At 33.4% G+C, this 25,401-nt stretch overlaps 2 protein-coding genes across 8 annotated transcripts; one reads left to right on the top strand and one right to left on the bottom strand.

Annotated features, from left to right (window-relative positions):
• LOC124434824 lies at positions 1-19,512 on the top strand. Of its 7 annotated transcripts, XR_006944924.1 has the most exons (19): positions 9-384; positions 1,307-1,376; positions 1,446-1,966; positions 2,138-2,320; positions 2,527-2,604; positions 2,914-2,992; positions 3,343-3,458; positions 3,586-3,801; positions 3,892-3,952; positions 4,083-4,183; positions 4,360-4,944; positions 5,191-5,308; positions 5,650-5,684; positions 5,767-5,874; positions 16,139-16,281; positions 16,732-16,822; positions 17,679-17,737; positions 17,981-18,140; positions 19,018-19,512. XR_006944924.1 is itself a non-coding variant. In XM_046984754.1 (15 exons), exons 1-15 carry the CDS (start codon positions 331-333, stop codon positions 10,757-10,759), a joined length of 3,321 nt encoding a protein of 1,106 aa, XP_046840710.1. In that variant the 5' UTR covers positions 1-330; the 3' UTR covers positions 10,760-11,278. The 7 variants fall into 7 exon arrangements, 1 of the variants encoding a protein (XP_046840710.1); XR_006944917.1 differs by having other exon boundaries at positions 16,732-17,761; XR_006944913.1 differs by having other exon boundaries at positions 16,732-17,737.
• LOC124434853 (origin recognition complex subunit 1-like) lies at positions 17,342-25,390 on the bottom strand. Its single transcript, XM_046984779.1, has 15 exons — positions 25,209-25,390; positions 24,443-24,930; positions 23,549-23,677; positions 22,641-22,751; positions 21,747-22,532; positions 21,417-21,645; positions 20,891-20,992; positions 20,323-20,494; positions 19,680-19,787; positions 19,286-19,435; positions 18,959-19,078; positions 18,650-18,819; positions 18,234-18,321; positions 18,114-18,150; positions 17,342-17,756 (listed from the first exon to the last, which is right to left on the bottom strand). Exons 1-15 carry the CDS (start codon positions 25,316-25,318, stop codon positions 17,590-17,592), a joined length of 2,967 nt encoding a protein of 988 aa, XP_046840735.1. The 5' UTR covers positions 25,319-25,390; the 3' UTR covers positions 17,342-17,589.
• Between the last annotated feature and the right edge of the window lie 11 nt (positions 25,391-25,401).

Genomic DNA, 25,401 nt, shown 5'->3' on the forward strand with positions numbered 1-25,401 from the left:
GTTATAATTTATTTATAGTAGGTAATATATCGCTTCGTTCGTTCGGGTGACTGTCCGTCATGGGGTGCCGCGGCAACGCGTCTGTGACGTGCATCGTCTCCAGTCTCCATTCCCCAAACACGACACTATTTTTCATATTCCTCTCTATGAGTTGGTGGTTTGCAGCCTCGTGTAACGGATTTGTAATAAATTTTGATCTTTTTTCACATGTTTTTACTGAAAATTCTGTTGTATGTTACGATAGTTGTCTATTAAAACTTAGACTGCTGACAACGAGCGATTTACTGTATTATTATTCTCAAATATTTTCGTTTGAAACCTCGGATTCAGATGTCAACACGAAAGGTGCTAATTTGTAATCTTCCTGAAGACACTACTTCAAATGTGAGTTTATGCTATTTTTTGCACCGTGTAAATATTCAATCATTTACTGACCACCAAAGTACAGATACTCATTTTCCAAAGCCTTATGAAGTCTATCCAACCTTACTATTTATAAATTAAAAAAGCTATTTTTATACCACTTCATACATGTTCTTATGAACAACTATTAATTAATCTGTAGTGTTATACTTATGAATAACTTATGTTATAAGAATGTCTTTATTATTACTTTTTCTGTTTGGAATGTAGTTAACACTTTCTAAGGATTTTCTAACAATACAATTTTCGAACAGTGTGTTTATGAAAGAATCATTCAAGCATCAATATTTTCACATCTAGCATCAACATCTGTTTTTCCATGTGCAATTTCTAATTTTCTGATATTTGTCATTAGTTTTCAATTGTGTTTTTAAAATTACATTCTCAGACTGGAACTTTGGTGTTGTTTTCTAAGCATGGAAACTCAAAAAATGTGCTACTTACATGCCTTAGACTGAGTATCAAATTTGTTTATGACTTTTTTGCATTAGTATTGCATGTTTTTTGTAAAAAGTTTGCTATGCTGCAGTTAATTTTTTCGCCACGCATAAGCGTTTGTCACCAATTCCTTTATAACTTGCAATGTAACTGATGTTTATTATTGCAATGATAAATTAACATGACAGGGTAGGTATGTGTAAATATATGTTTTACATATGTAGAGCAAAAATATGTTGTTGATGGTCATTTCTTTCAATGTTAAGGTTTACATTATAGCCAAGGAACTAGTATAGTGTGTAATGCCTAATGTCAATTCAACTTTTATGTTAAGTTAGCTATTTTTGATTGTAAATGTTATGAATTAGTTGTGCCTATCAGAATGTCATCAACTTACTTATTCGCTATGAGCATAACAATAGTAAACTGTACATGATTCTTGTAGGAAATCATTCAGGAGCTGTTTAAATCACAGCATTTTAAGTATTCAGATATAAAATTTCATGGAGACACAGGTATGTAGTTATTCATGTACAATTATCTCCAGTTCATTATTATTTACCATTGTATTTTTTGTATTACAGCTGTTGTTACTCTGTCCAACCCAAGTGAAGCAAGAAGGGCTGCTAAACTTATTAATGGACAGTTATTTCGAGGCATAAGAATCTCAGTTGTTGAAGCACCACCCTCTGAGTTATCTTCTGTCAATACTCCATCATCAAATGGAAATAGTACCTTTGTCTTGGTTGGTAATCTTTCTTTTGACACTACAGAAGCTCAATTCAAAGACTTGATGAGTCCACATGGAGAAATCAAAAATGTTATCCTTGTTCGTTGTAAATTATCCAGGAAGAGTAAAGGCTACGGTTTTATTGAATATAAGCATAAAGAAAGTGCAGCTCGGGCGAGAGATCATTTTTCTAACACTAGTGCAAAATATGTCGATGGCAGAAAAATACGGGTTGAAATAGTTCCTAAAAGTGTCACGGTTGGGGAGGCAAAACATTCATATTCTTTGTTTATTGATAAATTACCCAAGGGATTTGATAATGAAGAAGAACTCCGAGGATTGTTCAGCTCAGTGGGAACCATCACTTACTGCAAGGTAGGTAACAAAATCTAGAAATTAATGAATTTTATGGAAATGAAAAATATTGAGTATGAAATTTATGATTGAAGGTATTGTGTGATTTATATTGACTGTGGATGATAGTGCTTATAAAAGGGCCTAGAATGTGCAATTTTATTGTATTTTTTTCTACACTTAACCAACTAGATTGCAAGAACAAAGCAAGGTCAGCCTGGTGGTTATGCATTAGTTGATTACACCACTGTACAGGCAGCTGAAAGAGGACAAACAAAACTTGATGGTAAAAGGCTTTGGGATTCTAACATTCGTATTTCTTTTTCTACACCTGGAAAAACTGCTCAATCTTTGATTGCCAAACAGGAAGATATGGTGAGAGAAAAATTCAGTGTAAACTTGCTAACATACATTGATATTATGTTTTAACTTTTTGTATTAAGACTATCAATGCAACTAGTTAACAATAATTAACATGTTGTAATATTTAAGTCAATGTGATGATTTTTTTGTGTTTATTTACACATTTGTCTACATATGTTATGTATTGGCTGTTACTTATGATATTTGAACATATTTAGTTTGGTTTTGATTTCTGTGGTTCACCACAAGTAATGAATCATTTGGCACCAAGAATACCTCCAAACTTTAATCCAGTGGTAAGTTCTATTTTTAGGATTTTGTACAATTTGTATCAAATGTTTGTTATATATATGCCATGAAGCTTGAAATGGTTGAAACCCTAAATATTAAACAAATTTTGCTAATCAAACAAATTTTTCATAATATGACAAAATCTCTGTTTCTGGCACTGTTTTTACATAGTTTGAGCTTGCAAGGCAATTGTCTATTATGTTCTTGAAAGTTACTTCAACAATGCCATTTTCCAAATTTTCATATCTGCTATTTTGGGTATGCAAACCTTCCTGCTAAAATTTAAAATTTCTAAAAAACATGTTATATTTTAGTTGCAAGTACCCATTAATGCTTTTGATATTCATGGTATGCCTGCACCTGTAAACATGTTTGGACCTATGGGACCACCAGGTTAGATTTTAAATATTTTTATCTGTTACTGTGAAAGGCAAACATGGCCGAAGTCAAAACTATTATATTGCTTTAAAAACATCTGGAAAATAGAAACATTAGTTTTTGATTATTTACATTACATTGAATTGAAAATGCCCACTCCCTTTCATACATCATTTTCATTGTGTGAAGTTGTGCCAATTAAAGTATAGTTACTGGCTTTTTGTGCAAGATTTTTATGATGGCTGTTGGTATTATGTTGCTTAGCTTACATTTTAGCAGTTTTAGTAAATCATTCAGTATGTTTGTTTATTGTCCTAACTTGTCATAGAATATCTTTGAAGCATGATTTATGTTTTTTTATTAAGTTGCATTGTCTACACCACCATTGAGAGTCCCTGTACTTCAACCAGCTGTATCTCATGGATGGAATCCACGTCTCAGAACTCCTCCCAATCCCAATGTACTGCGTCCTCTTATGAAGGTATTTCGCTACATATGAAAAAAATGAATTTTTGTGTAGTTTCCAAATTAAAGCTTGTATGTTGTTAGTTGGGCATGTTAGTTGGTCAGTTGCAGATGATTTTATGAAAATAATCATAATTTTTTAGCATCGTGCTCAAAAAGACAGAACCAATGCCGTCAAAATGAAGTCGAAGACAACTGTTGAAAAAAAGCCAAAGGAATTTATTAAAAAAGATGATAATATAAAGAAGGGAAAGGAAGAAACGAAGAATGTAATCAAGAAAGATGATTCAAAAACTGAAAAAGTTTCTAAAAAAGCTGATGAAGCTGTAGAACAAAACATGAATGAGTTTTCAGGAAAGGTAATTTTATTGCTTTTTTTATTAAAACTCCAAAACATTGATGTCTGTCTAAAAATAGTAGTGTTTATCTTGTTTCGTTTGATTTGGTAGGGGCCAAGCAAATCAAACGAAAATTCAAATGAAAAAGATACTGTTGACGAGGAAGGCAATGGTAATTAACCTTAAAGACAAGCGTGCACTTGCCACATAGCATTTGCTGCACTAAAACAAAAACCAATCCAGACAATGGTGCTATTCATAGACCACCGCCAATTTAATATGAATTCTATGTTTCTTTTAAGGTCTTACACGTGTAGTCTTTGCGGACGATGAAGAGTTGAAACTGTTCAAAGAATTTCAAAAATTTCAAGAACTTATGAAGAAACAGAAGGAGAATTCTCAAGTAAGTATTGTAACATTTGTACAGAATTCATGTCTTTGCACTCGTTTCGCTTCTCACAAAAAAAAGAAGAAAAAGATTAAAGCTGAAATTGTTACGTGGTTGTATGTATGAGTTTTTGTGTGTGATATTGTGCTGTTGAAATCATGAAAACTACATTAGCTTTTGTTTTTCCACAGTCAAACGAACATAGAACGCTGTCATTACAAGACTTGATTTCAGTTGCAGCTGGTACAAGTCAAAATGAAAAAAGTAAACCTGAAAGTAGTCATTCTCAAAAAGCAAAAAAAACCTTATCTGAGGAAAATGTTTCTCACTTTGCTACAAAACCATCCATGGCTCCTAAAGAACCTTCAATAGCCCCAACAAAACCTTCGATAGCCCCTACAAAACCTTCGATAGCCCCTATAAAACCTTCAATAGCACCTATTAAACTATCTCCTGCTATGGTCAAGTCTTCGATGCCTACAAGAAATCAACCGGTAGTGTCCAAAAATGCATCTGAAAATTCGAAAGTATCGTCTTTTCCGTCCAAACACAACTCAAACGTTGAGGCAAACAGATCAAATTCAACAGCATCAACTTTTACACCACAGCGACATCGTCACGAAAAATCGACTCCTCCAAAACCACAACAAGTCCAAAAAAAACCACTTTCTCTCATGGAATGGTCTCAACCGGAGGAGAGGAAATCTAATGATGCTCGCAGCTACAATAATCGTCAAAAAAAGGAAGGAGAGGTTTCGAAAGAAAGTGTCAAGCAGGTAAATATTATGTCTTTTTGAGGCAAATAAAGTAATCAAAAAGTAACAAAATGTTTTGTCCAGTGAAGCTGATTAAAAGACAATCGTCGGTGATCTATTTTGATTGCATAGATTTTCATTTAGAAGATTTCTTCACGAGCTAATCCGATGTTTTAGCATTACGTTATTTGATAGAAGTACAATACGAGCTTCTGCATTTTCATGTATTGTCGTCATAGTAACGTGAACACCTTTTGTGTATTCTAGGCTCCTTTGCATAATGATGTTTCTTCGTCTTTGAAAAGGAAATCGCTGCCATCAAAACCTCCTAGTGTTGACAATTTCTTGAATAACTATTTTGGTGGAAAAGTACCGAAAGAACAAGGTATACAGCAAGAACATTGCATAACTATGAATGACTTTGTATTGTATTGTAGAGAGGTTTCATATAGTGTGATGAATGATAAGGTAGGAATGCTCAATAATGATGAAAATTTCCTTTGACTTATCATCTCCAGTTGTTTATAACAATTGTTAAATGTTTTTTTGTTGCTTCCACTTACGTAATTTTATTGATTTTAATTGTTGTTTCCACTTCGTCAGTTGTTGCTTCCACTTACGTAATTTTATTGATTTTAATTGTTGCTTCCACTTCGTCAATTCTTGCTTCCACCTACGTAATTTGATTGATTTCAATCTGATCATTCTTATCGTAATCTACTCTAGATTTTGGCAATCAGCGCAAAACAAATGATAATCAGGTACATCGTTTTTCATTTCACGTGACTTAATTCAAATAATTTTTTATATTACTCCCATTGTTTTTTTTCTCAACGTTTAAAGATCGATACACGAGTTCCTTATGGTAATGTTCATAAAAGTGGTGAAAAAATGTCATCTGTTGGTGATGTAACACACGGAACATCAAAATCAAACCTACCATTTGGTCAGGTAAGTGTTTTTAATACCTACGTATATACACACTAGTTGTTTTTTTACCAAGGAACCGCTTTTTCTCATTTGCTCAACTGAAAGGCACAGTAATTTTAAATATCGCTGTTGATCTACCGTAGCTTTCCGTGAGGTTTTAGTTGTTGTGCACATGCTTAAATTTCAAGTGCACTGTGCCTTTAAAAAAGATGTTGAAAGTAAAACTTTTATTCAATCAAACGATAAAGTCGCTCATAAAAAAACTTCAAGGAAACATAAAAAATCAAATAACGACTGTTTTATTGCGAATCGGCTCGATTTTTATTTTACTTTATGTTTCATACATCGTTCGGTAGTCATTGTACATATTGTTTAATATTTCATGTTGCCTTATGCGTTTGGGATATTTTATTAATGTTGCTGTTTATATGTAGGCTGCACTTGTCGCAGAAATTTGTTGATCTTGTCCAGCAAATTAAACTGCACTCTGATTCGTTTTACAATTTTGATATTTGATAAGAAAGAACAGCGATATTTACTGAAAAATCTTCGACAAATTTACAGTCTCATCAAATAACAACTGTTTCGGGCTCTAAGCAACTCTCGATCTGAATGACTAACTAAATTGAACCTCTCTTTAATAAGAATTGGTAACTTTCCTGAAAAAGTGACATTAAAATATTAATTAGGAAATTACATGCAAATAATTAGGAAACTACAATATACATATTAATTTATCATTTTAAGTAAAAGGAAATCAAGAAAGTACATAACACGCAAATCGAAAGTTAATCGAACACACACAAAATGCAACACTTACACTGGCAACATTTCTTATAAAAATGCGTCCGTCATATTAACCTCTTCAACCGCAAGTATTGCGTATTTATATCGACATTGTAAAACGGTAAAAACTTTAAAACAGTCAAAAAAATTTTGGATTAAATAAACTGTCGTGTACATCGTCAAATATGAAATTCTTGACGTCATAACATTGAAGTAGCGGTTGCTCAGTGTTTTCATTCGATTTCGTTTTCTGTGACAAAAGAACAAAATGATGTTTACAATGCACAATACATTTCAAAACATGCAATGAGGCTTTAGTTAAGGTAATTTTATAGTTGTTTTTTTTGCTGTAAGGACATTTGTTGTTCACATTGTATTTTTGCAAATTGATCATGAGATAGTGGTCTTTTATCAACATTTGTTGTTTACAATGTATCTTTGCAAATTGTTCTTCATACATTGGTCTTCATTGAACATTTGTTGTTTACAAAATATTGTTGAGACAGTAGTCTTCGGTGAACGTTTGTTGTTTACAAATTGTTCTTGAGACAGTAGTCTTCGGTGAACGTTAGTTGTTTACAAAGTATCTTTAGAAATCGATGATGAGACAGTGGTCTTTTGTGAACAGTTGTTGTTTACAACTTTTTCTTCAAGCAGTGGTCTTCAGTAAAGATTTGTTGTTTACTAATGGTTTTTTAGACAGTGGTCTTCGGTGAACGTTTGTTGTTTACAAATTAGTCTTGAGACAGTGGTCTTCATTGAACACTTGTTGTTTACAATGTGTCTTTACAAGTTGTTCTCGAGACAGTGGTCTTCGGTGAACGTTTGTTGTTTACAAATTAGTCTTGAGACAGTGGTCTTCATTGAACACTTGTTGTTTACAATGTGTCTTTACAAGTTGTTCTCGAGACAGTGGTCTTCGGTGAACATTTGTTGTTTACAAATTAATGTTGAGACAGTGGTCTTCATTGAACACTTGTTGTTTACAAATTAATGTTGAGACAGTGGTCTTCATTCAACACTTGTTGTTTACAAATTAATGTTGAGACAGTGGTCTTCATTCAACACTTGTTGTTTACAAATTAATGTTGAGACAGTGGTCTTCATTGAACACTTGTTGTTTACAAATTAATGTTGAGACAGTGGTCTTCATTCAACACTTGTTGTTTATAAATTAATGTTGAGACAGTGGTCTTCATTGAACACTTGTTGTTTACAAATTAATGTTGAGACACTGGTCTTCATTGAACACTTGTTGTTTACAAATTAATGTTGAGACAGTGGTCTTCATTCAACACTTGTTGTTTACAAATTAATGTTGAGACAGTGGTCTTCATTCAACACTTGTTGTTTACAAATTAATGTTGAAACAGTGGTCTTCATTCGACACTTGTTGTTTACAAATTAATGTTGAAACAGTGGTCTTCATTCAACACTTGTTGTTTACAAATTAATGTTGAGACAGTGGTCTTCATTCAACACTTGTTGTTTACAAATTAATGTTGACACAGTGGTTTTCGGTGAACACTTGTTGTTTACAATGTACTATTGTAATTTTACTTTGCATTTTCACTTTAAGGTGCAAGTTTTACTTTTGTAAATTAAAACGAATGACTCTGAGTTTGAAGCAATGAAGTGAATTCTATTTTATCAATGATTCTTGCAATCTTGTTTATCAATACCTTATCTAATATGTTTTATCTAATGATATCTTCAGTTGTCTTAAGAAATCTTGAGTTAAGACTATCTGGTTGAAATAAGTGTATGGTATTTACAGCAAAGTTGCGATTCAACTCGCTCGAAAAAACTTCTTGTTTTTCCTGCATATTTTGATTTCACACAAAGCAAACAAAAAATTTAACAAGGCTCTTAAAAGCTTAATGAATCGCTTTCGCTCATCTCACCTTGATGTAGTGCTGTTTTTACTCAGCTGTTCTCCCTGTTGAAGGAAATATCGCTACTGATTTTTTATAGCAGATCAAATAATCGTCATTAAATTGTTCTTTCGTGGGCAAGAATTAATCTAAGCAAGTTCGAAATGGTTCATTGTGGTTGTAATGTTTATAGTAAAGATGTTTGCAGCAGCTTCTTGCATCTTTTGAGGAATCTTTGGGTCCTTGAGCAACCTTCAATTTTCCTAAAATATTGTGCTTCCATCTTCTTAATTTGTGTTAGCTTTCTATTTTTTTAAGTGAGCATTTCATGATGACGAAGAAAAAATATTTGTTGCATTATCAAATCGTCAGTCCACTGTGTAGCCATAAAGACAGACCGTAAGAGGTTTTCATAAACTTCCTCATTATAGTCTTATCTATTTGTATGGTAATCTTACGGTTTTGTCAACCATTTATCTTTATGATGATATCCAATTTTTCTTTTTTTCCGCTACTTAGCTTTCAGGCCTGATCATCAGCTTTGTTATATTTGACACACACCTTATCTAGTAAGAAAATACATTTTGTCATACATGTTATACTTTCTTTTCTTTTCACGGTTCATTTCAAATATTTTTATCATCTGTGTCATTAATCACCAGTTCATTGTCATCATTTTACACTTTGTGCATTGTAAGGTGCACTTTGTGCAAAGTTTTGTTCACTATCAAGTTTAGTTTCTTTTGTCATCTCTCCCGATTTTTTTATTGTTTATCTGATATATGTGTGATATAAAGCTGTACTTACTCATTGACAGTACTCACTCGAAAATGGAAAATGTTGAATGTTTTCAACAAAGGTGATGTTTATTATTCTCTATATTCTCTTTTCTTCTCCAGGTCAATCTATTAACCTTTTTTCATTGAAAAAAAAACCCCAAAAAATAGCTTAGTCACATAAGTGTCACACGAAATCTCTCACTGTTAAATCACGCAAGATGAGCATTCATTATCATTCAGAATATCATTGTTAATGAACGTAAAAAAATATTGAGCAAAGAATCTATCTAGTTTTTAATCAACTATATCCTAAAATACTAGCAACATTAGAAACTTGGAAATATGTGGTTAGTTTTAAAACGAAGGAAAAGTATATCATTACAAAACGGTTTGTGAAGTCATCTACGTATAAATACAACTCTTGTGCTTTCATATCTTTTGATAACCATGTTTGACAAATTTTCCACACAGCAATATCAAAGTACAGATGGTCGTGATTATTCGTCTAAATATTCGCCTATGAAACAAAGACAGAATCATACTTCGCAAGAGGCTTTAAAATCGCGATTTTCTCTGCAAGACAGATTATATTCGGCCCGTGGGAGAGACGATTCCTTTCCGTCTACTTCATTTAATTTTGATAGACAGCTGGAACGAGAACCTGTGACATATCCCAGACCTCGAAGCGACTATCCACGACAAGATCCTTCTGCCCGAGAATTTGATCCTCCTTCCCGAGAATTTGATCCTCCTTCCCGAGAATTTGATCCTCCTTCCCGAGAATTTGATCCTCCTTATGGATCTAATCAGTCACGTGATTCTTTTGACTCACCTGGTTCCCAACGCGGAAATCATGCCACCCGTTACGAAGTTGTTCAACGCTCATTTGAATCTTTGCGTGATATATTACCTCCACGTGATAATGCACGTGACGTTTTGCCTTCCCTTGATCGATCAGTGCGGGATTTACCTTCGGATTTACCTCATCGTAATTTTCCTCCACGTGATAATGCACGTGATGTTTTGCCTTCACGCAACCGACCAGTGCGAGATTTAACAACAGATCTCCAACATCGTAGTTTGCCTCCCCGTGATATGTTTCCACATGAGATGAACAGATCTCGCGACGCTTTACCATCACGTGATCTTCCTCGTGTTTTGCCACGTCGAGATGATAGGCCAGTGCGTGATTCGTACATTCGTGACAGGGAAATTCCGCGTGAGCGAGAAGCCTTACCATATGCTAATTCACGTTTTCAGCCTAATGCACGCGAGCCAACGGATTATGGTCGTTTTGAAAGAGGTGCTGGTGTTCCACGTGACCATCCAGGTTACAACAGGGAGGAAGAACCTCGTTATGGAAGAGATATACCATCACGTGAATCACGTATGGGTGGTATGCGTGGTCCACCAGGTCGATATGGTGGTATGGATGGACCACCTGTCAATAAACGTCCCCGATACTAGGAACAATTCTTCATTTTATTCAACACACTTGTCATCAAAATACATGCCAAAATTTGCCCTTGATACCTGGCTAAAGTTTCTTTTTCGATGTGTACATTTATTAGGTGCATTTTGAAGTGGGAACTGACTGTAAAATTAATACTTTGTCGTGTTTTACTCATCTGAACACTGATGTTCTCTTTTGAAAGTCAATGGAATTTTTTTCTCTCTTTTTAATCGATCTTGAAACATATGCTGTTCTTGATATTTTTCAATGTTTATGTCATCTTTTACTCCTTATGTAAGGTTTAACACTATTGCGTCGTTTTTCTGAAAAATTTTTTGTCTTTGTAGTTAGCGTATCGCTAAAAATATCTAGTTACCCTGTAAAGCATACCTTGAAACTATGAATTGTTACCGGACAAGTTTCAAGAATTTTTGTGTCATCAGACATTTCTTATGGCACGCTGCAGCACATTCCATAATTGTTGTACGTGTTGGATAGGTTTTGCATTAAATTGTTTTTAACTTGTTGTGTAATTCAGATTTTGTCATTCTGACATGTCATTCTGATGATGTCATTCTGGTGATGTCATTCTGATTGAGTTTACTTGTAATTGAATGAATGAATGAATGAATGAATGAATGAATATCTTTATCTTTATTTTGACGTGCTGGCCTCGTCAACCGGAGTTGATTTCCACTAGAGGTGTGTTTTATTAAAAATACAATTATATACAAGGGTAAATCACAAAAGAATAAAATAACAGGTGTATAAAAACTGAACTGGTATGAAAACGTTGCTAAAGTTATCATTGCTCAAGATCTGTAAAAACATGTTTGAATAGTTAGTTGGACTTCCAATGTCCGACAGTAAAATTGTCGCAACTAAGACATATTTTTAGTGTAAAAATTGTGTTAATAAAAAGCACTTTTCTAATTACCTGAGCACAAAATGACAGAGCTAAAAAGAAATTAGAACACAAGGGGTTAAATATGGCTAAAGCGTACGCGAACGCTTGGGATACAAATCGCAGATTTTTTACCTTTTTTTTTTTGTAATCTTTTGGACTGTGTGTCTCCAAGTACATCCTAAACTTCACAGCAATACGTGCAGTAGTAGTGTACCAGGGCATTGTGAATAGAGATTGTGTTTTTTGCTTGATTTTTTGTGAATTCCTTTAATTTTCAAAGAGCAGGGATACTAGCTGTAATTTTTTCCTTTATGTCATCAGGTACGAAATTTTTCCTTTCCTTGTGTTCCAGTTAATTTTGAAGTGATTTGTGTATAACCTACATACGTAAGAAAAGCATCTGAGAAATTGTACTAACGTAAAAGAATACATGCAATTTTGAAAAATTTATCGTGCTTCAATCATAGAATGAGAGCGCAATGTTTTTTTACAAGTGAATGATGATGCTCAGGATTTGAAAATGTGAATTATGAACTAAAGTTCCAACGTTTAAATCGATTGATAAAAACCACCATTGATGGCGGCGAAAAAGGACAGTGCATTGGCATATTAACATGAATAGATATGTACCAGGCATATGGTCTTGTTTGAAAAATGTGCAACTAAAAATTTCCTCTGCTAAAAACTATTTTGATAAATCAAAAAACAGCAAACACTTCATAAATACATTTTATTGGTACTACATGTCATCTGTAGAATGGGAAGGCTTCAAAAATTTTAATTATTTATAAGATTTAATTGGAAATAATCTGCTAGTACATATCATGTTAGCTGCACTATTATTGACGTTTCTGAAAGCTGGTCCTTATTATTATTCGTATAGAAACCTACTATACCTATCATCGTTTGAATCCTCTGTTGAACCTCGGTGTACTCCTGTCGTATAAACTAGATTAAGTTGACAAATCACGAACTTATTTATGATTATAATTTTTGAAAAGCCTTTTCTTTTTACTTATAATGACATTTAAGTACGTTTAAATATGATATTTAGTATTTATGGAGTGTCTTTTTCTTCCTGTTTTATTGAAATGTGGATCTTTCGAAAGTAAAATAACTTTTAAATGCATTATTCCATTAAGGATTCATATTGTTTAAAATGCATTCACGTAATCAATCGACACTTCACATTTTGAAGAAAAAATATTAGCTCATTTTGTTATTAAGAATATTTTGCTTTTCATGTTATGAAACACGTGCATTCACGAGAAAAGACAACGCATAAATGTGTTAAAAGGAGTTGTCATTTCATGGTGTTTTCCATATGTCATCTTCAGCTCTCCTTTATTTGTTTTTATCCCCCAAAATTGGCATACTTTGGTGCAATACTTAAACAGTCACGTCTTCATCAGCCAGTTAGCAACCCTTATAGAAATGCTCTCACAAGTTAATAGTTCACCAGTCAATATGGAAATTCTCTCACAAGTTAATAGTTCACCAGTCAATACAGAAATTCTCTCACAAGTTAATAGTTCGCCGGTCAATACAGAAATTCCCTCATAACGTAATAGTTCACCAGTCAATATAGAAATTCTCTCACAAGTTAATAGTTCACCAGTCAATTTAGAAATTCTCTCACAAGTTAATAGTTCACCAGTCAATATAGAAATTCTCTCACAAGTTAATGTTTCACCAGGAAATATAGAAATTCTCTCACAAGTTAATGGTTCACCAGTCAATACAGAAATTCTCTCACTAGTTAATAGTTCACCAGTCAATATAGAAATACTCTCACAAGTTAATAGTTCACCAGTCTATATAGAAATTCTCTCACAAGTTAATAGTTCACCAGTCAATATAGAAATACTCTCACAAGTTAATAGTTCACCAGTCAATATAGAAATTCTCTCACAATGTAATGGTTCACCAGTGAATATAGAAATTCTTTCACAAGTTAATAGTTCATCATCAGTCGATATAGAAATTCTCTCACAATATTGAGAGATGATTCAATGCAAAGAAACGTCGTTCATTAGCTGAGACTGGCTTGTGATGGAAAACTAAAAGATAATCTGACTAGCAAGGTAGGCTTTTTCAAAATTAACGTATTGAGCCATTTATCTGAATACGTTGTATATTTATGTAAGGGAAAATAATCCCAAAAGCATCATCCGCTTAACGTGTTATTTTTCAAAAACGAAAGTTAAAAACTACAGTTTTTAAATGTTAACTACCAACTGTTAATTACGACAGTTGAAAGAGGGAAAGAAAGCATCACAAATTATTTTGTTCATACAAAAGCTTAACATTTTACATAAGACATCAAGAAGTGAAGGAATTGTATGACAGTTGAAAGAGGGAAACCATCACATATTTTATTTTTGTATAAACAACTATAACGTGTCATTTTTATCTGTCAAGAACTTTCAAATTGTGCACAAGTCAACTACAAGCTGTTCATGCGATCTTGAAGGAGAGAAAGAAACAATTAAATATACTTTTGTAGCCAAAAGATAACATGCAAATTCTTTGTATCAGCTAACCCTGTTGGCTTATCACAGCAGCCTTAATGCGGCAAGAACAGTTGTAGTCGTGTTGTACGATAGTATATATTGACGGCGAATGATTCTTTAAAAAAAATTATAAAAATAAAGCAATGACAAATTCTACAATAAAGAAAAATGGATTATTAAATCCAATGAGCTCATGAGTTGTGAAGTAGCCACGTAATTAATTATATTTTTACAAACAGAACTGTTGCATGTAAAATACACCGGGGCGGATTATCCAGTAGGCTGAGTAGGCTTAAGTCTACAGGCCCGGGCTTTCAAAAGGCCCGTTGTATCTAGACACAATTGGGATTTGAACGTTTTTGTTTTCCGGGCTAGCTAAATCTGCTTAACTTAGATAATTTACGCTGTTGAAACCTTACGAGCAATTGAATGCCGAGGAAAATGGCGTTCGTACTATCTACTTTTCAAATGTTAAATACTCAGACCTCATGAAGTATTAACTTTTCCTACTTCTCAGACCATGTCAATGATTTTTGAAATTTCGTTTTAACTTTAATATGAACTTTTCTCATTTTTTATCCTACGGGGTTACTAACAGGAAATGCAAAGCAAAGAAAAACTAAACTTAGTTGGAGGAATAGGTATCGCTTAAAGGCCTTTAACATTGTCTTAGCCTGCAGGCACGGTAATTAGTAATCTGCCACTGAAAATACACCATATTCTATATAAATATACATTGGAATTAACATATAGGTTGGATTTTGTGAGCATTCCGCTTATCGATGCGATGTGGTCCTCTACATTTATATTACTAATGAAAGGGAAATATATTTAAGATGTTCATTATTGTCAAATGATAAATACTGGTCGCTTGTGGAACGTGAAATTTATAATGGTCAAAATGAAAACATCTTTCTCAGTTTAAAGACAATTGTAAAAGTCTCAATTTTGTACTAAAGGTGCAAACTGCTAAAGTCCGGGGAAAACTCGCTTTTTGCAACTCGTTAATAACGCATGTGTACACTAAAACGAATGAAAACTTTATAAAGGAGTTCTAATACCATCGAAATGACAAAGATGACACTGAACATTCTTATGATAACCCTTGCTGATGTAGCTACTCGATTTCATTCGATTTTATTCGCGACTCCTTCTTTTATGATTAGTCAACATGTGTGATAGAAACATTTAAAAATTATTCTTTTGTTTGTAAACTGGGAGTGGTGAGCATTTATGTTTAAAGTGAAGGGTTAAAGTTGTAAAATGTTTGCAGTTAAAACATTCTGGTACACTGAAGGAGAAATATATCTGCGTTCATCATTTTGATGTTTCCCAAAAATATTTTGTTATTTCGTATAATCCTCAATTCTTATCATTATTGAAGGATTTCCCTTGAGGTCGTGATTTGCGTCGTCAGGAACCAAAAAAATCGACAAATTTTCCTTTCCTGATATAAAATTTAAATTTACCATGTAACTCCAGTGATCTGACCCAATAATAACAGTACACCTTGCGATTTTGTTTATCTAAGCGTAAAATGTACAATCATTTGCTTAGCAAGAACGCTAAATGGGGTTTTGTCTTTCTTATTTACTTGTATTTTAGAATGTATTGCTCCATCTTTGGCCATCCAAGCCTACAGTTCTATAACTTTTAGTCATAATAAGCTGTGAAATTTGATTTATTTTAGTTTAAGTCTCTGCGTTAGACAAACTCTTGTGTTGTTGTGAAGTAGGATGCGAGTGTAAAAAATATCGGAATATCAATATGCTACTATGGAAATTTTATTCTGTTTACATGCTGGAAGTTTAGAGAAGTTTATAGCAAAGCTCAAAAGTGCTTTGTTCCAGGCCATTAATTTCACAATATGTATACTGTGATACAGCTTTTTTTAATTTATCCTGTTTCAAATGCACTTTTTGGATTTCTAGTTTATTTTTTAAAGTTCTTTTCTGATTTTTTTTTAAACACAGGAAAGACGGCTTTTGGTGAAGATATTGAATGGCTTGTGTTTTGTCTTTGGAAAATGACTTTTTCATGAGGATGATTCAATTCGTCTTTGAGGCCCAAGAAAAAATGTAACACCACGTCAACTAAGACATCGTGTTTATTAAAGGTATGTTTGGAGAATTATAGATATAAATTTTCATTGTATATTCCATCCAAGGTTTGCTGTACTGAGATGAGTAGCAAAAATTCAAACGAGTGATACATTTTGTAAACTTTACAGGGGATGAATGAAATTTATGTTAAACTTGGTTTAATATAGTCAGTGCATGAAAGATTTTTACGTGTCTTATTTAAAAATTCTCTAGCCATTTTTCCGAAATCACAAAAATTTTTGAAAAATCATTTTTATTGTATATTTTGTAACATTTGAATGCCGGTTGTGTAAAGGACTATACATTTGAGAGTGACTGCTGTACAAACATCCATTTTCCTGACTTCCACAAACGCTGCATCAACAAATTTTCTTAAACAATTTGCTAGAATGCATTCAGACTTCGAAGTAAATGCATCGTAGGAGTCTTGTCATACTAATATGTACGGTTCATTTGTTTGTTAGAGCCCAAAATTGTTTGATCAAAAAGAATTAGTCACTGCAGTGGTTTCCATTCTTACAAAACGTCGTTCATTGGCCACAAAAGATGTTCGAGGTTAGTTCTTAGCGTATGATACATGTACTATTGTGTTGACTAGACTGTCCAATGCAGCATTATAATAATGAAGTTTACTTAAGTTGTATGGTTGAATTGGTGGAGTAAAATGCTGTTGTATAAATGATTTTTTTCTAATAAATTGATAAAAAAATGTTCCAAGTTGATTCAAATTACAAATCTAAGGTTGTGCACTAACTTCCTACACTAGTTTTATTCTCTTCTGCTTGGGATCTAGCTCAGAAAAATTTAGATTTTCATCTCTGTAATGATCTTTCGCAGAGTGTTGATCACGAACACCTGTGACATGTTGGGTGAAGTTGTTGAAAGAAAGTATTTGTTTTTGAAGAAATTCTGAGTTGAAACTAGAATTAAGGGAGTATAATTTTTACAGAGTCGATGGTTGCTTCGCACCGTTGTGTTATCGACGAAGTTCACGAGCCTTCTACGTATATCTTTCTACTGCTTCTTAATAAAATGCAATGACATACATTTAAGTAACATATCTGGCATATGAAATACAGTGTAGTACCACAAGAAATGGCAATATTTACATTTATTTTCTTCATGGCGTATAATCATTATTTACTCTAAATGTTTAAACATGCAGAATTTCGTCGAAGGTAGATAAATTGCTCGATATAAATACAAAATTAATAGATTGTGCAAAAGCTCAAACTGGTATGATGTTATGATTCTTGTTTTCTCCATTTGAATGGCATTCAATTCGTTTACCTATATTGGATTTTTTATGAATTCTATTTGTGTTATTCGGTTTTTGCGGTCTTTAATGCAAACAGAATATCTTCTTTGTTAACATTTAATCTGATTCTTTGTTTTATGTCACATCTCCCAGAATCCACCAGTAAAAGTTTCATTGCATTTAAACGTTGACAGATTGTGGAAGCCATAGAGGTGACTGGTGCAGATATTCCTTGTGTAAGAAAAGAAAGAAAAAACCAGAGTTATACATTTTTAGCACTTTGCTGTGTTTCCTCGAATTTAATGTTGGAATTGTGATTAGCAATTTATTTTTGCTGATTCGTATGTATGTTTTTAAGGAGCAACCAACTGGTTATTGGAAACAAGACCATTTATCAAATTGATTTCTCAAGATTTGTCTCCATAATTAACATTCTGTTCATAATATTCATGCAGGTTTTAGAAAAACAGATCAACAAAAAATTTCACTGTGTCTACAACTATTATGAACGCGCAATGACTACCAGAAGCTACGAGTGGAATTAAACGAGACAGGCAAACACATCCGAAAGTTTAGAAATTTGTTTACCATGAAGGCGACATAACTCGACCAATTGTGAGTAAACCTATATCGTAAAAATAAATATTACATTTCTATATAAGCTCAATGCATGTGTAGAAACATGAATGCAATAGAGCAGAAACTTACACCCGAAAATAAAGCTTCTTCTAAGCCATTTCTTTTGAATTCTGCCAATACTGACTTCAACATGTAACCTTCCATTTTTGATAAATTTCTAAATAATGTGTTGTGCAAGAAGTATGCAAAGTTGGTGTTAAAAACTGTGTATTTAATTGATTCCCAATTTCCGAATCCAGTTTGTTGGTTTTGATGATTTCTTAGTTTATTTGGGTGGAAAAAAAAGAAAAAGGGCTGAGACGTCCGTTTCTGAGACGTCCATTTCATCCTGTCGAATGATTACTGTGAGCTGTTTTAAAGTGTGTTTATATAAATCGATAAAAGAGGATTTAACAAAATGGAATTATGAAAAATTGAACAGTGTTAAAACGCTTTAGTGTAGCTATTAAGGCCGAAGAATGTATGTATTTGGAATGAACTTTTACCTCATTGCGACAATTTTAGGAGATGAAAACATCTCGTTGAGTGCTTTCTCGACATGAGAGAGTCCTACCAATTGTTGTTTTCTATTGTTTTGTGTTTCTACTTCACTGATTTCAACTGCACGACGACAAATATCCAAGCATCTTCTAGCGTCTCCAGATAACGCAGCCACCTAAAGTCATGTGGTTATTAAAACAAAATTTCTGCATTTAAATTTTATTATCTTAAAAAGAAAGAAAATTTGGTTATTTTTATTGCAATACATAATTGTCAAACCAACATTGTATAAACGGAAACATCGAAACTCTTACTTTTCTGGCGACAAGTTGAACGGCATCTGGTTCAAATGCGTCATTTTCTTTGATTCTAGACATGACAATCTCTTGGAGTTGTGAAAACGAGTACGGTTGAAAAGTCATTCTTGTCAAGCCCTGAAATCGATTTCAATTAACACGAAAATGGAAAAAAGACGTCGTATGAATTTAACCGAGAGGAAATAATCACGATAAAAGCAATTTAATGATAAATAAATAACTCTTTGAAATAGAAATGTTCACATCATTTAATTCAAATTTTCTAACATAAGAAACAAAGAAAAAAGTTTTTGCAAAGTACTAAGTGCTAATGCGACATCTTACTAGTCTACTGGACACACGATTAACCATCATTCTCTCTGGTAGATCCATCGTGTTAGCAATCGCGATGACGATGAGTTTTGAATTTCTTCGCGCAGGCCAATCAAACAAATGATACATAACGTCTTGTTTTCGTGTCCATAGCTGATCAAGCTGGCCAAACAAAGTAAAACAAAACTGATTTTTTACAATTGTATTTTGGAATTATCATTATATTTTAGAAATGAAAAGGTGTTGTTCTTATTGAATTGAATATGAGACTGACTAAACTTGAAGTATTTGTTTGAAAAATAGTTAGTTCAAATGCTTCTTCGTGGGACTGGGAATTTCTCGGTAGAAATTTTCACACGTATATTTTGTTTGTTTTGATAAAATTGTAGTTAGTAATATTCATTACCTCATCAACCAAGAGAATCACATGATTTTTACGCGTCGTAGAATTATTGAAATATTTTTCCAGTAATGCCATAGCATGATCGGCCGTCACTTTTTCTTCCGTTAGAAACTGTGGTAATAAATATGAGAAAAAAGCTGAGTAGCTCCTAGCTAGAGAGGCAAAAAGCCTCGGTTTCAAATAAGCGATGTAAGAATTTTTAGAATAGAGCTATTTTAACATACATTAGCAATAAAAACTGCTGTGGATTTATAATAAAATGAAGCAATGATGAAGAAAGAAGCTAAAAAGTAGTGAGTTTTTAACGGAGAAATGACTTTATGTTTATGTGGCTTTATGTTGTAAAGTTGTCTTTATTACATGGACGCAGTTTTTAGTAAAGTCAGTTGCGTGGCCGGACCACAAGTTATTGTTAACACAGCAATGTTTTCTTTTGGGGTACATGCAAGAACAGTAACTACTAAAGTCAAAAATAAAAACAGGAAAATTCCTTGCACAAAACAGGAAGTAACAAACACTCTGCTCACTCCTAGTAAAACATCATACAAGGAAAAATAATACAATAACGTTTTATAATTATCTATCTAGTCACGATGGTTTTTTAGTTACCTTTATATTCAAGATATAAATGGAAGACAGTTCTAACCTTATGAAAGATGACATATACTTGATTTGGTTGTGTAACTTTCATTCCATTGATTTCAAGAAACTTGAAATAATTCACTTCACCATTTTCCCTCATTTTCTCCAAATAACGAATAACTTCATGAACTGTTGCAGTTTTTCCTGTACCTGGTACTCCGGAAATATACATACAACTAAAATAAAGAACGCTCCGTTCAAATAAAATATTTCCTAATGAGGACTGAGGAAAGCTTTCACTATGGACCATGTTTGGTTTACTAACATTTTGTGGGAGGGGAGGGGGGGCAATGCCACCCCTTCCTTACCCCCTTTGCACCCCTTCTGTACCTCCTCAAGCCAAGACTAGAACAATATTGTTACATTATAGTTAATTTAAAATGGTGGATCAGTTACATAACCAGTCCGCATGTTTTAGAACTGCAATGTATATTTAAGATCATCATCCTTAACTATTTCTTTAGAAATCTACTGTTTTCACAGCGAGCGAACATATTAACATAAGGCTGAATTTCCACTGACGAAAATATTTACGCAAAGTTTTAACGTAAGTACGTTGTAGCTTTTATTACCCTCCAGTTTTGTCGTCCAACTTTCCTTCCAAAAAAGACAAAATATCATCAAATTGTTGTTCTCGACACGGCAAAGATTTTGGCACAGCTGAGACATGTAAACTAAACAAAAATGACAGTATAAACGATAAAATGCCAATCGTCGTTCTTTTCAATCCTTTCTTAATTTGTGAAGAATTTTCAATTGTCAATGGAAAGTAAAACCCAAATAGTTAAGGACATAGAGAATTTAGAGTAATGAAAAAGATAGTATTAGTTTCAATATTATTGGACAAAAATTTATACAATATCTTAGTTCATGCTTTCTTCGGAAAAAAACTCGCTTAACTGAAAAACTGAGCACAAGACACAAAATTTGGCCATGAAAACATCGAGTGAAAACCTTATAAAAAATATGTAAATGGTAGCTACAATACCATGGACGGACGCTATGTTTACATGCAATTACTCCTCGCTACACCACTTTATCCTACCTCTTGCTCTTGCTTGACATGCAATCACTCCTCATTACACCATTTTATCCTACCTTGCTCTTGCTTTTTGCAAAGGTGTTTTTGGTGTTTTACAACTTTTATCTCTCATAGGAATACGTGGAGTCGCAACTGATAATCGATCTTTGCTTTTCGATGATGGTGTCTTACATGAAGTTTTTACGCCTCGTCTAGGTGTAGAGAGTGCTAATTTTGGTTTTGCTTCCGTCAAGCGAACTGGAGTTCTTGACGATTTTCTTCGCACGCTTTGCACATGAACGATTTCTAAGTACAAAAATAAAACCAGAAAAAGATGCCTTCAAATACAAAAACAATACCAGAAAATTCATGCGAGAGGTTAAATAAAAGCATAAACCATATTATACCATCATCAGACTCTTCTGATGGTAAAGCCTCACTTCCACTTGATTCTACTTCATTTTCAGATATTATAAATTCACTTCCACTTGATCCTGTTTCTTCTTCATCTCTTACATTTTTAGAAGAACGAGTTGAACGAGTTCTTTGAGTTGAAGAAGTTCTTGGAGTTGAAGAAGTTCTTGGAGTTGAAGGAGTTCTTCGATTTTTATTTTCACTCTTACTATTTCTCTTGTTTCCTTTTCTAGTGGCAACATTTTTGTTATCTTTACTGGAGGTCTTAGTTTTTTTCTTTGACACGTATGTCTCTCTTTTATCGCTTAGTCCTTTATTTAACGTTGTAAAATTACTTCCACTTGATTCCAGGTCGTTTTCAGATGCTACTATTTTGCCTACACTTGATTCTGATTTTTTTTCGTTTCTTGAATTTTTCGAGCGATTTCTTCGAGTTTTATCTTCATTGTCCCTTTTTCTGTTCCCTTTTCTTGTGGCAATATTTTTCGTATCTTTAATGGAAGTCTTAGTTTTTTCCTTTGACACATCTGTCTCTCTTTCGACGCCTGGTCTTTTAGTAAATGTTGTACATTTGCTTCCACTTGATTCTGCTTCGTTTTCAGACTCTACATATTCACTTCCACTTGATTCTACTTGTTTTTCATTTCTTATATTTTTAGTTCGAGTATAAAGATCATCGTTACCATGTATGATACTTTTTCTAGTACCAATACCTTTTTTATTAATGGAGGTCTTTGTTTCTTTTCTTGACACAGTTGCTGCTTTTGTACTGCATAGTCCTTAAGCAACGAATCAAACATTTTCAATGTATCATTTATGAATAACGCTCTTACATTTATGAAAATAAAAATTCCATATTTCATAAATCATGCCTCCCTCATTATCACCTTTTAAAGGGATGCTTTTGTTCGATTCTGTTTTCTTAGTAAAGGACTTTCTTTCTGAATTTCCTGCATGTTCTTTAGAGTCAGACAACAACAAAACAACTTCCAATGTGTCTGAAATATGAACAGATGAATCACATTGATTCCTTGAATGATTGCAGCCACCCCGGGGCCCACATGAAAGACATAATGAAAAGATAAAAGGGTTTTCAAGTGTTTGACGTACAGAAAAGATTTATACATGCAGTTTGAAAAAAAAGTGAAAATCCCGCTTTAGGAAAGAAGAATGACTGCTTCAAACATTACTGAAAACAGACAAATTTAAAGAAAAATAACCAACAACCGACTCGAGCGTTTTCACTTTCAAACCGAAAAGAAATTTCCAGTCTCGTCGAGTTCTAGTTTTCCTATTTTGGTTATTATAATTAGCGTTACATTTGTGAAAAATTTCCTTAAAAATTATCAAATACATGTAGGAATTGAAAATGGAAACTTTCCAAAGCTTTGAATAAAGTATTTTTCTTTATTTACTGTAGTGATGCAAACTGTTTCCTACATTGCTAATTAAAGCCTATGCTTTACACGAAAGTACAAACCTCAGTTATAGTGAAAACCACAAGCTGACAACCAATAGCATTTACGAAGAAACTGACTACAGTCAACTGTCAACGCTTTGCTTTTTTGTCGCAAAATGTGGGAGGTTATTGCATTGTGTCGTGGAGTTTCTGTGTTGTGTCGTGGAGTTACTGTGTTGTGTCGTGGAGTTACTGTGTTGTGTCGTGAGATACTGTGTTGTATCATGGAGTTACTGTGTTGTGTCGTGAGTTAGTGCTTTGTGTCGTGGAGTTACTGTGTTGTGTCGTGGAGTTACTGCTTTGTTTGAGAGTAATTTCTAAATTGTTTTCACTCACCAAAATTGGCCTGATGTTTTGAGTTGGATAAACTTTTTTTGTATTTGCTTTTAACTTCTGTTTCGTCCTGTGAACTTTTACTTGCTTTACGTTTTCTACTTGACGTCTGTGAAGGACAATTTTTTTCTACTAAAAGCCAGAGGGTACTTTGTTAATAGAGGAAAAAAAACACATTGAAAAATATTTTAAGTACAATGAGACAGCTCAACGTTTCAAAGTACATGCATTAACTTCTTGTGATTAAACAAATTAGGTGACTAAGGGGGTGTTTACATGAATACGGAATGACTTTCAATCCCGATCGAAACGTCATGTCAACCGTGTTTACATGGGAAATCAACACAAGGATTGACATTTTGCGGGAATTTTGAGATTTGAAGATGACGAACATTAACATTATAGCAACCCTTTTTTTTCTGTTGTTCCTGAGTTAATACAGCTTAACACTTGCATGAAACTAATTGTTGTTTTTCTTCGCACTCATTTTAACCCATTTAGCCTCTTTATTTGCTTATGAGCTTCAATTTGCCAGAAGACAATACCCATGGCACATGCGTGCTTCGTCATTAATCACAATGTCATTCTAGAATGAAACTCAATTCGCGTTTACATAAGATTAAAAGTAAATTTTGATCCGGAATGAAAATAGGAATGAACTCGATCCGGATCGAGTTGTGACTCATTCTGGATTCATGTAAACATACAATAGAATTTCTTTTAAAGTGGAATGAGTTCGTTCCGGATCAAAAGTCATTCCGGATTCATGTAAACACTCCCTAAATGACTTATGAAATCATGTAAAATACACATGTATCAATATTCATCATGTACATGTATGTACATGTATGTACATGATTGTATGCTAGTTAATTACGATATTGTTAATCATTAAACCTTCATGCCATTCATATTCTGTTCTTGTTTCCTCATTTAAAATTCTCAACACAGATTTTTTAGTTGACTCAACATGATCAATCAAATTTCTACTTGAAATGATCATCTTGTCAAGGGAGAATCCAAACTTTATAAAATACTTTCCACCAAAGTTCGATACAGATGTGTTGGGAGTTGACAAGATTCTCACAAAACATCTTTCTCTTATTGTTTCAGCATCAATATTTTCAATTATTTTCGATATGTTTCTGTTGCCATTTTCCAACCAAAACAGCTCATTCTCATGTGATGAATTTTTAACTTTCTCAGATAGTTGTGATGGAAGTTCATGTTTTTTAAAATACCAATGTACAACAGCTCTACATTGTTCATTCTCGTGTGAATCATTATATAAATCAATGAGAAGACCTACAGCTTCATCATCATTTTCAGTTTCAACAATTACATCATCTCCAATACATATTACCTGTTGGCCAATATAACAAGATCTATAAAATTTAATAAATTGTCATTTTAGGGTAATGGTTGCGACATAGAATGTTATTTACAGTCATCTTGAACTTTGACCTTATGAAACTACAGTATTTGATATTGAATATATTGTACATATAATATGTTTTAGTATCACCACCGTTTGTCGACTCCAGCCTATATTGAATGCGGGATTTCTATGCTTAAGCAAATAGCTATAATTTCTATAATCGCACAGGGTAACCATACAAAAAGCACCATCTTATATCAACTATCGAACAGTTTTGTTACTTACGTGTATTTTGTTTTTGATTTACTCGATCGACGACATCTCGAGTTTGAGTGAGGTTTCCCCGATAAAACTTCATTTCCCCATGAGAAGCGAGAGCTTTTATCAGAGTCCATGAATAATATATCATATTTTCATTATCTTATATATTTAATATTTTTATTTTAAAAGTTCGCGGTCGTCCCACGCTAAACTGTAT

The sequence above is a fragment of the Xenia sp. Carnegie-2017 genome, unplaced genomic scaffold (assembly GCF_021976095.1).
Source record: "Xenia sp. Carnegie-2017 unplaced genomic scaffold, XeniaSp_v1 HiC_scaffold_1, whole genome shotgun sequence".
NCBI classification, from domain to species: Eukaryota; Metazoa; Cnidaria; class Anthozoa; order Malacalcyonacea; family Xeniidae; genus Xenia; species Xenia sp. Carnegie-2017.